At 48.0% G+C, this 14141-nt stretch overlaps 1 protein-coding gene across 3 annotated transcripts in view; it reads left to right on the plus strand.

Annotated features, from left to right (window-relative positions):
• The window catches only part of GABRR2 (gamma-aminobutyric acid type A receptor subunit rho2), a 38867-nt gene that overhangs the window by 17179 nt on the left and 7547 nt on the right, over nt 1-14141 (plus strand). For all 3 annotated transcript variants that reach the window (XM_066358896.1, XM_066358897.1, XM_066358898.1), the window contains exons 3-7: nt 5572-5639; nt 6072-6295; nt 7370-7452; nt 7652-7792; nt 13641-13793. In XM_066358896.1, the coding sequence (XP_066214993.1) occupies nt 5572-5639; nt 6072-6295; nt 7370-7452; nt 7652-7792; nt 13641-13793 (669 nt within the window). The remainder of the gene's footprint in view (nt 1-5571; nt 5640-6071; nt 6296-7369; nt 7453-7651; nt 7793-13640; nt 13794-14141) is intronic.

The raw sequence follows: 14141 nt of genomic DNA on the forward strand, positions 1-14141 counted from the left end.
CTTTCTTGTGGATTGATATTTAAAAGTTATTGGTAGAGAGAAATTTGTCTAAGACTAGATATCCCTTTCCAGTAAGGAAAGTGAAAAGATTAAAAATCTAGCAGCTTCCTAGTAATCCCAGGGATCAGCTGAAACAAATACCTGGTCTAAGCTCCCGGCTGCCCGGGTCAGGGCCGTGTCCCGTTTAGAGGGACCTCCAGGGCCCGGGGCTTCTCTTCCGTTAGTTAGAAGAAATATTGTGATACTGATTTTTTAACATGTAAATTTAATTTTTTTAAAATGTGTAGACTATACATAACATAAATGTTACCATTTTAACTGTGTTTAAGTGTACGGGTCAGTGGCGTTGAGCACATCCACATGTTGCGCAACCATCACCACCATCTGTCTCCGGAACTTTGTCCTTTTCCCCATCTGAAGCTTTGAGCCCATTGAACAGTAACTCCTCACTACCCTCTCCTCCCAGCCTGTGGCAACCAGCCTTCTACTTCCTATCTCCGTGATTTGACTAACCTAGGGACCTCATGGAAGTGGCATCCTACAGTTTCCCACTGCTTTTTGTGACTGACTTATTTAGTTAACATGATGTCTCCAAAGTTCATCCATGTTGTAGCATGTGACAGCATTTTCTTCCTTTTTAAGGCCAAATAACAGTCCATGGCATGAATAGGTCACCTTTTGTTTATCCATTCATCTGTCAATGGTTATTCGGTTGTTTCCATCTTTTGACTATTGTGAACAATGCTGCCATGAACATGTGAGTTTAAATACCTGTCTGAGGCCCTGCCTTCAGCACTGTGTGTATCTACCCAGCAGCAGGATTGCTGGACCTTATGGTGGTTCTGTGTTTGATTTGTTGAGGACCTACCACACTGTCTTCTAAAGCAACTGGACGGTCCACATCCCTACTAGCACAGTGCTGATTTTTAATTCAGACCCTGTAGCTGGGAGGTGAGAGTTCCTCTGAACCCTACCAAGGAGGTTGTCAGGATGGTCAGGAAGAATGGTGGCAGCAAAGTTGGTTAGGTTCTCCAAACAAAATGCTACAGTTCTTAAGGCAAATATGTATTTTCTTTTTGAGCTGTTACTATGTGTCAGGCAGGGTCTGTGACAATTGGTGACAGCAGTGGTGAGCAAGACAGTCACAGTTCTTGTCGTTTTTATGCTCTTCTGAGGGAGACTAGTGTTAATGAAATCCTCACATCCAGATGTCAGATTGTGAGAGCTGCTGGGAAGGAAGAGTCAGGATCTGTGAGGCTGGCGCAACGGGCCCGGTCACGGGCGCAGCAGGTCTGGTTACAGGTGCAGCGGGTCGTGGGCCTGGTCACGGGCGCAGAAGGTCTGGTTACGGGCGCAGCGGGTTGCGGGCCGGGTCACGGGCGCAGCAGGTCTGGTTACGGGCGCAGCGGGTCGCGGGCCTGGTCACGGACGCAGCGGGCCCGGTCACGGGTGCAGAAGGTCTGGTTACGGGCGCAGCGGGTTGCGGGCCGGGTCATGAGCGCAGCAGGTCTGGTTACGGGCGCAGCAGGTCTGGTTACGGGCGCAGCAGGTCGCGGGCCCGGTCACGGGTACAGCAGGTCTGGTTACAGGCGCAGCGGGTCGCGGGCCCGGTCACGGGCGCAGCAGGTCTGATTATGGGCGCAGCAGGTCTGGTTACGGGAGCAGCAGGTCTGGTCATGGGCGCAGCAGGTCTGGTTACGGGCGCAGCAGGTCTGGTTACGGGCGCAGCGGGTCTGGTCATGGGCGCAGCAGGTCTGGTTACAGGCGCAGCGGGTCGCGGGCCCGGTCACGGGCGCAGCATGTCTGGTTGTGGGCGCAGCGGGTCGCGGGCCGGGTCGCGGGCTGGGTCACGGGTACAGCAGGTCTGGTTACGGACGCAGCGGGTCGCGGGCCCGGTCACAGGCACCAGGAAACAGCTGCCTCAAGGAGCCAGTGACTAGAAAGAAATGCCGAGGAGCCACTCTAGCCCAGAACGCTTATGCTATTGGAGTCCTTTACATTCAATTGTTTTGCCCAAAATAATAGATTGTTCTCCAGGAGTCCACTGGGGAAACATATAAGTAAGTGCAACCAACTGTCCGAGAGCAGTCAGTGTGGGACACCTCTAGTGATGGAGTGGGAGAGCCGGGGGATTGGTCAGTTCTGCCCAGAGAGAGGATCAGAGGAACCTTCATTCAGGAGGTGACACTCACAATGAGTCCAGAAGGACATGCAGTGAGTGGGTGAGCCCAGTGGATGGAGAAAAGAGGCCACCTCTCTGGCCACACTGCCTGAAATCTCACCAATGACTTCGACTGGGCTCACCAGATCCTCTCGTAAAGCAGAAAACTCACAGCTATGTTAAGGAGCCGTTCATGAAGGCCTCGTTCATTTACTAGACTATTTTCTAACACCTGATAGGACTCAGTGCCGCTGAAGACATAAAATTGTTCACAGAAGAAGAAGAAAGCTCAGTAATTTGGAAGAATTTCTCCCAAAACCAGGGTTGGGAAGGGCCACAAAATGGAGAATTCAGGAGAGCCTGGGAGCATTAACCCCTGGCTTTGGGCAGGTCAAAGGCAAAGGCCAACTCCACTGCACTCAGACGGAGGAGGGCGGGGATCCCAACAGCTTGGGGGCCTCCTGAGTACACAGAATGTTTACCTCCCACGCCGCAGTTTCCCTGTGAACTTGAGCTGCACTCCCGCCTGGCCGCACCTCCAGAGCACCGATGCCCCCCTCCCAGGCTTTATCACAGTTCTCTTGGAAGGGTGGCTGGAGCTGTGGAGGGCGAGGCAGGCCCTGAGAACAGAGACACAGTAACAGGTATCAAGCAAACTGATATATTTTATCTGTAAAATGTCCTTCGCCAAAACCAGCTCCTGGTTAAACACTGTGAGCATTATCTGAAAACCAGGCCACAGAGGAGAGAGTCCAAAGAGGGTGATGGGCATATCGTTTCTTCCCTTTGGCTTCTGGACCACTGGGTGCTGCTGGTCACATGGTGAGCCGGTCGAGAGCACAGCCTCCATGGGGGGCAGCACCACCGGGAGTTCAGAGCTTGCACTCTGGGCGTGTTCATCTCTCGGGCTAACAAAGGGGCCGGAGGACCAGGAATTAACCAGCCCCACTTCCTCGAGGGCAGTGTTGGGAACACACAGCCCTGTGGAAGGGTGCCGGGGTCTGGGTACTGGGAGAGAGCCCCAGCCAGGCTGCTGGCAGACCCTCCCTGGCGTTGTAAGGCCGTCCGGAGACACAGACCGGCCAACCAGCCCTGAGGAGGGGTCCACCTCCCTACACTGAGCGTTCCGTTTCTGGTGCCCTCGAAGCACCGCTGGAGCCAGGAGCGAGAAGAGGATGCGGCCTTTAGAGTGGGGCTTTTTCATGGGCTCTGACCTAAGCCATCTGTTGAGGAACACAGGAAAATAGAAAGATCAGCTTAGGCCCTGATTTTTCTGAGAGGGGGAAAAGTGAAACTAAAAAGATAAAGTATTCATTTGCTTTCATGTTTAAGAACACAGAAAATATCTGTTAAGCCAAATTCGGAGGGACCCGAAACATGAAAGACAGGAACAAAGTCCGTCATTTACACATCAAAGCTTTATTGTCTAGCTTGGCCAAGCGGCGGGAACTCCAACAGAAATCTGACGGAGAGCGCGCAGGCCCTTTGTTCTACTTAGTTTTTATAGTTTTGTAAGTGTGAAGTACAGAAGCAAAAATTGCAATTAGGAGCCCCTTATCACTATTGGTTATAGTCATATGTCCTTTAACATGATAGGACCACATTCAATTTGCAAGCCATACATCATTTTGGAGAAAACAAAATTTACAAGCCAACACAATGGTAGAAAGATGTCTCTACATATTAAAGGCATTCCTATATTATCTAGTGTTTATCTGCTATCTCTCTGTCCAGAGTCACACACGCATTTACATAGGAGAGGTAGTTTCGGTGGGGAAAATGCCCACGTAATGGCTCATTGCTATGAGAAAAGGTTTATTTTGGTTTTTCTCTCCCTGCACCTGGCTAGCCATTCACCCCTTTCCCCACAGGCGTGGTGGAATGTCTGGGAATCCATGTTTTCCTCCCCTTTGCATTTACAATACAATGCCAAGGGCCATCCTGACTATGCCAATCACACAGTACAGAGACTATTCTCACAATTTCTCTGCACACTTTAACCCAAATTAATAAAATGTTCTCCAAGCCTCTTATAATATTAATATTAATTCTGTAGCCTTTGGTACTTTACAACACCTGCGGGTGAAATGTCTCAGGGGCTCCTCAATATCCACGAAATCTCGCTAGTAATAAATAAAATGCTTCCAATCCATCGAACTCAGCCAAAATCCTTCGTGTTGGGATTGCGAGTGTTGGCAGGCCGATGGGGGGAGGTGGAGGGGGCGTCAGTGAGCATCCAATGCCCTGGGCCTCTGCATTTGTGCTAAAACAAGATTGAGCCTTCTAGTTCCTTCTGTGTCAGGATCTCTGATCCTCCTTCCCTGCCCACGGCCAAAGTTTTGGTCCCTTCTGGTCCACCTCATTCCCTAAGAGCCAGACTTCCCCTGCCAGCCTAAGGTTCTCCCCACTCCGTCCACTGTGGGTGGGGCTCAGAGGACGCAGTGCAACAGGGCCCGCCGGTGAACAATGCCTACTCCCCGGGGTCCAGTCCAGCTGCCACCTGACTCTCAGACACATTTTTGGCCTGAATGTAATAGCACTCATTCATATGTTTGACAGACACAGATTTTTGTTTTTTCCCATTCTAGGTTTTAAAATCTAAAAAAATTTCATGGAAGCATAATATACATATAAAAAAAAGTGCACAGATTGTAAGTGTATAGCCCACTAGGTTACTGCAAAGTGAACCTCTATTGTGACGATCACCCAGACCAAGAAGGAGGATGGGAACTCACAGAAAAACTGGTTTCAGAAATCTTACCCCAGGCAAGGTGGAACTGAGTGCCGGCTTCTGGGCTGTGTGGTTTTGTGTTTCTCACCCGATGTGGCCCTAAGGGATTTCAACACCTTGTATGGTGTCATCTTTCACTGCGATCCAACCGTGCACAGAGATCTCATCTCCCTTCCTGTCACAGCCTTCTCCGGGGCATGCCTCCAGCCCTCTGCTCGGCACTCTGTAGGTAGAGTTTGAATGATCCAATGACTCCCGCCCTGGGCATGCAGGTGTCCCCACCCTGAGTCAAAGCTTTCATTTTGTCCTTTTTAGCTGTCACAGGAGGACCAACAACCAGGGTCTCCACTCAGCACTAGAGCACCGTTAGTAGTTCTACCCTACCGAGATGGTTCTGGGATTAGAAGGTAGTAATCCAGCTCTTTGACTCAAGCACCAAGCATGGATCGAATATCCACCTTGGCCCAGGAAGGGCACATAAGGCAGACGCAGTCCCTGCCTTCGTGGAGAAAACTCAGGCACCCAACACATCAGGAAATAGCGAGAAAAACCTCATAGGATTTGAGTCCCTGCCTCATCCCTGCTCCAGTCGGGCTCCCCTGGGCAGGGTTTTGGGGCTGTCTTCCAGCCCGGCGGTGTGGGGAGTGTGCCTTAACCAGCTACCTTGGCTCTTCTGCAGGCCCTGCCATCCCGGTGGGTGTGGACGTGCAGGTGGAGAGCCTGGACAGCATCTCGGAGGTGGACATGGTACGCAGTGCCCTTGGTGGGGCAGCCTGCGGTGTGGGGTGTCGGGTTATTTGAGAGCCTGTGACTGGTGGGGCTACAATGGTGCAGGTCGTGCCTGGGTGGGCCGAGCCGGAGTCGGAGGGAACAATACTGGGACTTGGAAGTTGGCCCAGATACAGTAAAATCTAAGTAGGGGTTCTCAAGCTTCATGGGTAAAAATAATGGGGAGTTGACTGAGTGCAGGTCCCTAAGCCCTGCCCTACCTAGGCTTTCTGATTCAGAGCCTCCGGGAGGGAGGCCCAGCTCTGTATACTTAGCGCCCACTCCTCCAGCGGTGCGAGTGGTCCGGTGAACCACACTTGGAGGGGAACGGGAGGCAAACATTTTCAGGTTAAATTCTGTAAGGAGGCGAGCTCCCTAAGCCGTGTCTGTCTGGTCTGCCCGGCTCCCCAGGACTTCACCATGACCCTCTACCTGAGGCACTACTGGAAGGACGAGAGGCTGTCCTTCCGCAGCACCAGCAACAAGAGCATGACCTTTGACGGCCGGCTGGTGAAGAAGATCTGGGTCCCCGACGTCTTCTTTGTTCACTCCAAAAGGTCGTTCACCCACGACACCACCAAGGAGAACATCATGCTGAGGGTGTTCCCCGATGGGCACGTGCTGTACAGCATGAGGTAACTGCCCGTGGGGTCATGGTTTCTTTGTCCTGGCCCTAGAGAGTTTGCCATTGTGGTTGGGTCTGTGTGCTACATGGGATGCTGCAAGCCTCTGATGCCCGTCAGAACTCTCTGAGACAAAATGGCCATGTTCGATTCGGTGACTTCCCTGTCATTGGGGATTTTAAGCCTGGGTTACTAGACTAGAGGGGCCTGAATGAGCTTAGGGCAGCAACAACCTTCTATGTACCTTCCACCCCTGAGACTTCTATATGCAAGTTTATTGGTAATAAATATTTTTTAAAAATACCTACTGTTCACCTGACCAGGCAGTGGTGCAGTGGATAGAGCATCGAACTGGGACGCAGAGGACCCAGGTACAAAACCCCAAGGTCACCGGCTTGAGTGCAGGCTCACCCATCTTGAGTGTGGGATCATAGTCATGACCCCATGGTCACTGGCTTGAAGCCCAAGGTTGGTGGCTTGAGCAAGGGGTCACTCAGTCTGCTGTAGCCCCCAGTCAAGGCACGTATGAGAAGGCAATCAATGAACAACTAAGGTGCTGCAATGAAGAACTGACGCATCTCATCTCTCTCCCTTTCTGTTTGTCCCTATCTGTCCCTCTCTCTGTCTCTTTCTGTCTCTGTCACACACCAAAAGAAAACTCAACAAAAATACCTACTGTTCACTGAGTGCTGTTGCAGGCTGGCTTCTGGGCTAACTTGAGTGATTATACAATCTTATGCATATCCTCCTAGCCTGCTTGTACAGTTCACTAGAATTAGGTGCTAATACCTTTGGGTGGGGTGTGGGGAGGGGCAGAATCTTCCAGGTGTTTCTGAGGGAGGCTTGTTGAGAGCAACGACAGGAGAGTGAGCAGCCATTAGCGGCCAAGGCCCTCAGCAGTTAGGATCCAGGCAGAGCCCCAGTGATATCTCCTACAGAAAGACAAAAGTTCAAGTTCTGTAACTTAGATACCTGGGTTTCCAAACTTCTGAAATAGATGTGAGGAGGCAGCTACTCTTGGTGGGGTCCCTGTTCTCCTTACTCTGAGCAGGTGCATGAGCCAACATGCGTGTTTGGGTTGTCTAGGATTACAGTCACTGCCATGTGCAACATGGACTTCAGCCACTTTCCGCTGGACTCCCAGACCTGTTCTTTGGAGCTGGAAAGCTGTAAGTATCAGTATGCCTAATGACAAATCTTTGCCTTATTCCCTGTCCAATATTTGTGCCATTTTAATAACCATGAGACCGAGTGCTGCCTGCCAGTGTTCAGAACTGTTTACTCTTAGGCTGGTGTAGGATTTCCCTGTGGCTTCACCCTGCATCAGAAGCAAAGGAGTCAAATTAACTGATTTTCCTCTCTCCAAAGATGCTTATACAGATGAAGATCTGATGCTGTATTGGAAGAATGGGGACGACTCCCTGAAAACAGACGAGAAGATCTCCCTGTCTCAGTTTCTGATTCAGAAATTTCACACCACTTCCAGATTGGCCTTCTACAGCAGTACCGGTAGCAAGCGAACATATTTTTTTCTTTTTTTGGTGGTTCTTTCTTTTAATTTATTTTTATTTTTCAATCACAGTCTACATTCAGTATTATTCTGTACTAGGGTCAGGTGTATGCGTAGTGGTTAGACGCTCATACACTTTACAAAGTGGTCCAGTAGCTAACTTTTGCTTGGTTTGTTTCCATTGTGAAAGAAAACACGTTAGAATTCTTCTTCAGCTGAACCTTTCCCCTCCTAAGGAAAATACATTCTTCTTATTAAAGTAATTCATAGTCCACCAAAACATAAACAGCACTTAAAAGCAGAGAGTAAAAAGTTGTTCTCTTCTGAAATCCCATGGCCAGAGGTAATCATTTCTAACCATTTAGCCAACACCCTTGCTGACATCTTACTTTATGTAATTTCATGATAGTGGGGTTATATTTTACATGCTAATCCATAACCTGATTTATTCAACTTAACGATAGGGATGGATAGCTGTCTGAGGCAATGCCTATATACCTATATTTAGATCTATAGATTCAGTTTTTAGTGCTAGCGCAGTCTCTTCTTGGACCCTGGGCTGTGTCTGTAGTTTTGAGAGGATCCATTTGTCAGCCCTTCTCTAATCTCACAATCAGTTCTTATATTAATTTTTTTTTTTTTTTTTTTTTTTGTATTTTTATGAAGTTGGAAACGAGGAGGCAGTCAGACAGACTCCCGCATGCGCCCGACTGGGATCCACCCGGCATGCCCACCAGGGGGCGATGCTCTGCCCATCTGGGGCATTGCTCCGTTGCAACCAGAGCCATTCTAGCGCCTGAGGCAGAGGCCATAGAGCCATCCTCAGCGCCTGGGCCAACTTTGCTCCAATGGAGCCTTGGCTGCGGGAGGGGAAGAGAGAGACAGAGAGGAAGGAGAGGGTAAGGGGTGGAGAAGCAGATGGGCGCTTCTCTTGTGTGCCCTGGCCAGGAATCGAACCTGGGACTCCTGCACGCCAGGCTGATACTCTACCACTGAGCCAACCGGCCAGGGCCTAATTTCTTAGGACTGTCATGACTAATTACTACAAACTGGGTGCTTGCACCTCCTGAGTGCTCTAGGGAGGGCTCCTTTCTTGCCTCTTACTAGCTTTTGGTGGTTGCTACATCACTCCAACCTCCTTGGTCACATAGCCTTCTCCCTGTGTCTCTGTGTCTTGACAAGGTACTGCGTATCTATGTCTCTGTATATCTACGTCCAAATTCCCCCTTCTCCAAGGACGTAAGTCATTGGTTTATGGCCCATCTTAATCCAATATGACCTCATCTCACCTTGATTACATGTGCAAAGACCCTATTTCAAAATCAGGTCCCATTCACAGGCATTGAGAGTTAGGACTTCAACATATCTTTCTGGGGGACACAATTCAGCCTGTGACCGCTCTGCAGTAGCTCTGGGACCTTAGAGGACTTCTCACTTCATTACCCTTTGTCTCAGTGCTGAGATGCCCAGGCCCTTTGATGGGAAGGTTTTGTGCTACTGTCGCCCCTGTACGGTCACCATCTCCCTGGTCACCTGCCCGCACCCACAGTCTTTGGTTCACAATATCCAACACTGGAGAAAAGCGAGCCCAGCCAAGGTTGTATTGGTGTCGAGACAGCCCACGCCTGCTTCGCTTTATGCCCACAATGCTCATCCTCATCCCACTCTTATTCATTCTGACATGTATTGCCATGCAATTTTTTTTTCTCATTTATTCTTGGCAAGTTCAAGTCAACTCTCTAAAACCATTATTGAGAGTTTCTTATATAGTTTTCATAATGTGCCACTGTTTTGAGTACTTTATGTGAATTAACTAATTTCTACCCAACAAACCTTGCTGTAGATGTTACTATCCCCAGTTGACAGATGAGAAAACTGAGACTAGGAGGAATTCAGGTTAACTGAAGTCACACAGCTATTAAGTGGCCAGGCGAACTGCCTTTGTCACTATGTGTACTTCTTAGACCAGGGGTCCCCAAACTTTTTACACAGAGGGCCAGTTCACAGTCCCTCAGACCATTGGAGGGCCAGACTATAAAAAAACTATGAACAAATCCCTATGCACACTGCACATATCTTATTTTAAGTTAAAAAAACAATACGGGAACAAATACAATATTTAAAATAAAGAACAAGTAAATTCAAATCAGCAAACTGACCAGTATTTCAATGGGAACTATGGGCCTGCTTTTGGCTAATGAGATGGTCAATGTCCGGTTCCATATTTGTCACTGCTAGCCGTAAGAAGTGATGCAAGTGTGCGGCACCACCACATACAGTACTCCAGGAGCACAGGAGCACTCGCATCCTGTGCTCCTCTCAGTAACCACCAATGAAAGAGGTGCCCCTTCCGGAAGTGTGGTGGGGGCCAGACAAATGGTCTCAGCGGGCCGCATGTGGCCCGCGGGCCGTAGTTTGGGGACCCCTGTCTTAGACGTTTTCTACATGGGAATAGCATGCTTGTTTGTTTTATCCCCGGTTAGAGCCTGTCTGGAGTCCGGATTAAAATTTATCTTCTTTCTGCTCCCATTATCTGCTATGTGCCAGCAAGCAGGTTTACCACCCCGTCTCGGGGAGGGGGCTGTGCTTTCACCCTAGACTGTTTAGAACACAGAGTGTTCATTTTCACAGCCTCTGGTTCATGCCTTGTGTTTCCAAGGCAACCCTCCCTGTTTTTCTTAGACAAAAGGAAAGGATAATGGAGCAGTCCTTCACGGAATAAAAGCAGCTCTCAGCCCATCTGGAAAGGCCCTGTACAAACCTAAGAAAAAACGTGATTTGCTTCATTTAAGCTAATGAGATTAGACAAAGGCTGTGGGACGAATAAATAATTAGTAGTTTCTGTGTATTTGAAGATCACTTTCTATTTACCCACTGCACTAAAGGCTCCTGCCTCATTCAAACCACCCCCAAACCTACACGGTAATTACCTGTCAAGCTGTCTAGAGCCACACTGCTGTTCCAGCCTTTTGCTGTTGGTCCAACCCTTCCCTTACCCGACTCAGGTGCTAGCTTTCTAACCCAGCCAGATGGCTTTTGTCACCTCAGCAGCACTTCTCAGGTGCAGCCTGAGGTCTACCTGCATCCAAACCACCAGGAGAGGGTGTTTGACAAGCAGATTTCTGGGCACCATTGTAGCTACTGGGTCAGAATCTCGAGTGGAGCCCAGGACTCTGCCTGTTTAACACGTGACTCTTATGTATGTCAAGATTCAGAGACCGTTTCTCTTAACTAATGTTGTTCTCAAACGATGGTGCTCGGCCAGCAACATCAGTATCAGCCAGGAGCAGTGGGGGTGATGCCCAGCAGGGTTTTAACTGGTCCTCCAGCGATGGTGCACACAGACCGCTGGGCCCCATTCCTCACACTTGCTCATCAGCAGATCCTGTGTGTGATGCTCTTGTTGCTGGTCCAGGAGCAGCACTTTGAGAACCACTGCTCCAAGTCAACGTTTCTCAGCTCTGGCTGCACATTAGAATTACTTGGGAAATCTTTTTGTTGTTGCTAGCTAGTACTATTTTTGTGTGGTAAACTACATATAACATAGCATTTACCATTTTAGCTATTTTTAAGTGTACAATTCACTGGCATTAAGTACATCCACAATGTTGTGCACCCATCACCACCATCCATCTCCAGACCTTGTTCATCATTGCAAACAGAACTCTGTACTAATGAAACAATAACTCCCCATTCCCCAGCCCCAGCCCCTGGGAACCTCTAGTCTTTTTTATCTCTATGAATTTGACTATTCTGGGTGACTCATAAAAGTGAAATCAGCCTGACCTCTGGTGGTGCAGTGGATAAAGCGTTGACCTGGAAATGCTGAGGTCACCGGTTTGAAACCCTGGGCTTGCCTGGTCAAGGCACATATGGGAGTTGGTGCTTCCAGCTCCTCCCCCCTTCTCTCTCTCTGTCTCTCTCTCCTCTGTCTCTCTCCTCTCTAAAAATAAAATAAAATAAAATTAAATTAAAAAAAAAAAAAGTGAAATCATATATTTGTCCTTTTGTGACTACATGTTTCACTTATCATAATACTTTCAAGATTCATCTATGTAGAAGCATGTGTAAGTAAATATTCTATTCTAAGGCTGAATATTATTCCATTGTGTGGATTATATTTAACCATTCATCCATCGATGGACATTGGCTTGTTTCTACCTTTTGGCTATTGTGAATGGTGCCACTATGAACCTGGGGAACTTTTTAAACATGCCTATCCCTAGGTCCCCATCCCAGACCAATTAAATCAGAATCACCCTGGGATACGGCAGGGCTTTGGAGAGTAGTAAAGCTCCCAGGGTTCCTTGCATGCAGCAGGCTGAGTCGTTGTCCTCACCCTGCACTGCTCCAGCTTATACTCATCTCCTCCAAGAGATCTTTCTTAATCATTCTATCCAATAGTTCCTAAAGTTTCCTTTTCCAAAACCTAAGGTACTCGCTGCTTCCCTAGATGGACATTTCACCATCCCCTTCAGGCCCTAGCACAGCACTCACATGCAGCGGCCTCGGTGGTCACTGCACAACTGAAGGGACATAGTGTGAGAGGAGCCCTTGCCTGGAAAGATCTAAGTCTGTCTCCATCCCCTTCAGGCCCTAGCACAGCACTCACATGCAGCGGCCTCGGTGGTCACTGCACAACTGAAGGGACAATAGTGTGAGAAAAGCCTTTTGCTTGGAGACCTGAGCTCTGACCCAAGTTCATCTGGACTCTTAGAAAAGTCTCTGAGAGTTTCCTCATGTCCCAAGTAAGAGAATCAGACCCAATCTGGGTTTCAATTAGTTACATAACACCGTTGTGAAGTCTGTCGGACATACACCTATGCTGCCATTGACTTAATTTTTTTCTTCAAGTCAACTCCCCTCTTGTACTTTATTTTAAAGAGGAATTTTACATCACCATCATCTGTAGGAAACGGATATCATTTACCACTAATAGAAGATGACTTTAACAATAAATGTTATGAACACAAACAAAATAGTACCTGCCTCTGTGCTCCTGAAAGCATCTTGTTTACACCATTGTGTGTACCTCTTGCTTTGAGGCACAGAGCTGGACCGTCTCTGAGTTCTGTCGTTTCCTGATGAGGGTGGGCAGAGATGGGAGTGGGTGGGGTGTGCACACAGCTTCAGCTCACTCTACACATTTATTCGGTCCTTAACACCATCTTTGGTTCCAGTAGTTGGGTAATAATATTGTGGATCATTTGAAGCCTTAACATTTTTATCCTTTCTTTTTTTACAACCATTAAGCAGTGATTCTCAGATTGCTAGAGTGAAATAAATAATATTTATATCTTCATTTTTTTCCAAAGGAATGAGCAAATGGTAAATGACTTGCACAAGATGGAGTGACTTCCACACAGTGTATGGGGTGTCAGAAATAGAACTGATGTTAGACTTCAGAATTCTGTGAACGCCTTATTTCTTCTGTGATGAATGTGGAGATGGACTACACTGACTGATCTCACTGGCTCCTGCCTCGTGGTGTTGGCTTCAACAAAATAGAACTAGTCACTCAGGAAATGTAGTTGTGGTTTGCAAAAACAAACACCAAACAACTTAACCTAGACCTCTATTTATTTCTACCTTCCCCAAAATGCTGTGGAGAGAAGTTAGATATTACTGAATAAAATAGTTAATGTACTAGATACCAGCAAGATATTTATTCATAGGAGAGAGGGCTTAGACTTTGGAAAGGAAATAATTACATTAAGCCCATTGGTCACTCATGTGTAACTTTCTACTGAAGATGAGAGCAATGTCGAGGAAAGAGGGGCTCAGGGGAAGGAGTTTGTTCCTGCCTCTCAGATGGAACCTTACCGGCTTCTTCCTTGTGTCCCCCAGGCTGGTACAACCGTCTGTACATCAACTTCACCTTGCGTCGCCACATCTTCTTCTTCCTGCTCCAAACCTATTTCCCTGCCACCCTGATGGTCATGCTGTCCTGGGTGTCCTTCTGGATCGACCGCAGAGCTGTGCCTGCCAGAGTTTCACTTGGTAAAAGCATTGGATAAAGTGTGGTAGGGTGGTTATTATTATTTTTTTCAACTGACAACTATGTAAAGAAAAAGTAAAACCATTATTCAGAGTTCTTAAGTGATGGGCTGTCAGAGTCAAAGGAACAAACGTTCCTCCTATTTCTGGTCTTCACCTTCCCCACACTGCCCTCATTTTCCTGGGCTACATTATGAAAACGATAGCGAGCTAAAGTAACATCAACTCTGCTCGAATCATTTTAGAAAGACAGAGCTTATTTGGGGTACAGACTTCCACCACCAGCAGTGTTAGAGCTCAGTACTTTGATAAATAATGTTACAAATGCCAAAAACTTATTCAGTAAATACA

The sequence above is a fragment of the Saccopteryx leptura genome, chromosome 1 (assembly GCF_036850995.1).
Source record: "Saccopteryx leptura isolate mSacLep1 chromosome 1, mSacLep1_pri_phased_curated, whole genome shotgun sequence".
NCBI classification, from domain to species: Eukaryota; Metazoa; Chordata; class Mammalia; order Chiroptera; family Emballonuridae; genus Saccopteryx; species Saccopteryx leptura.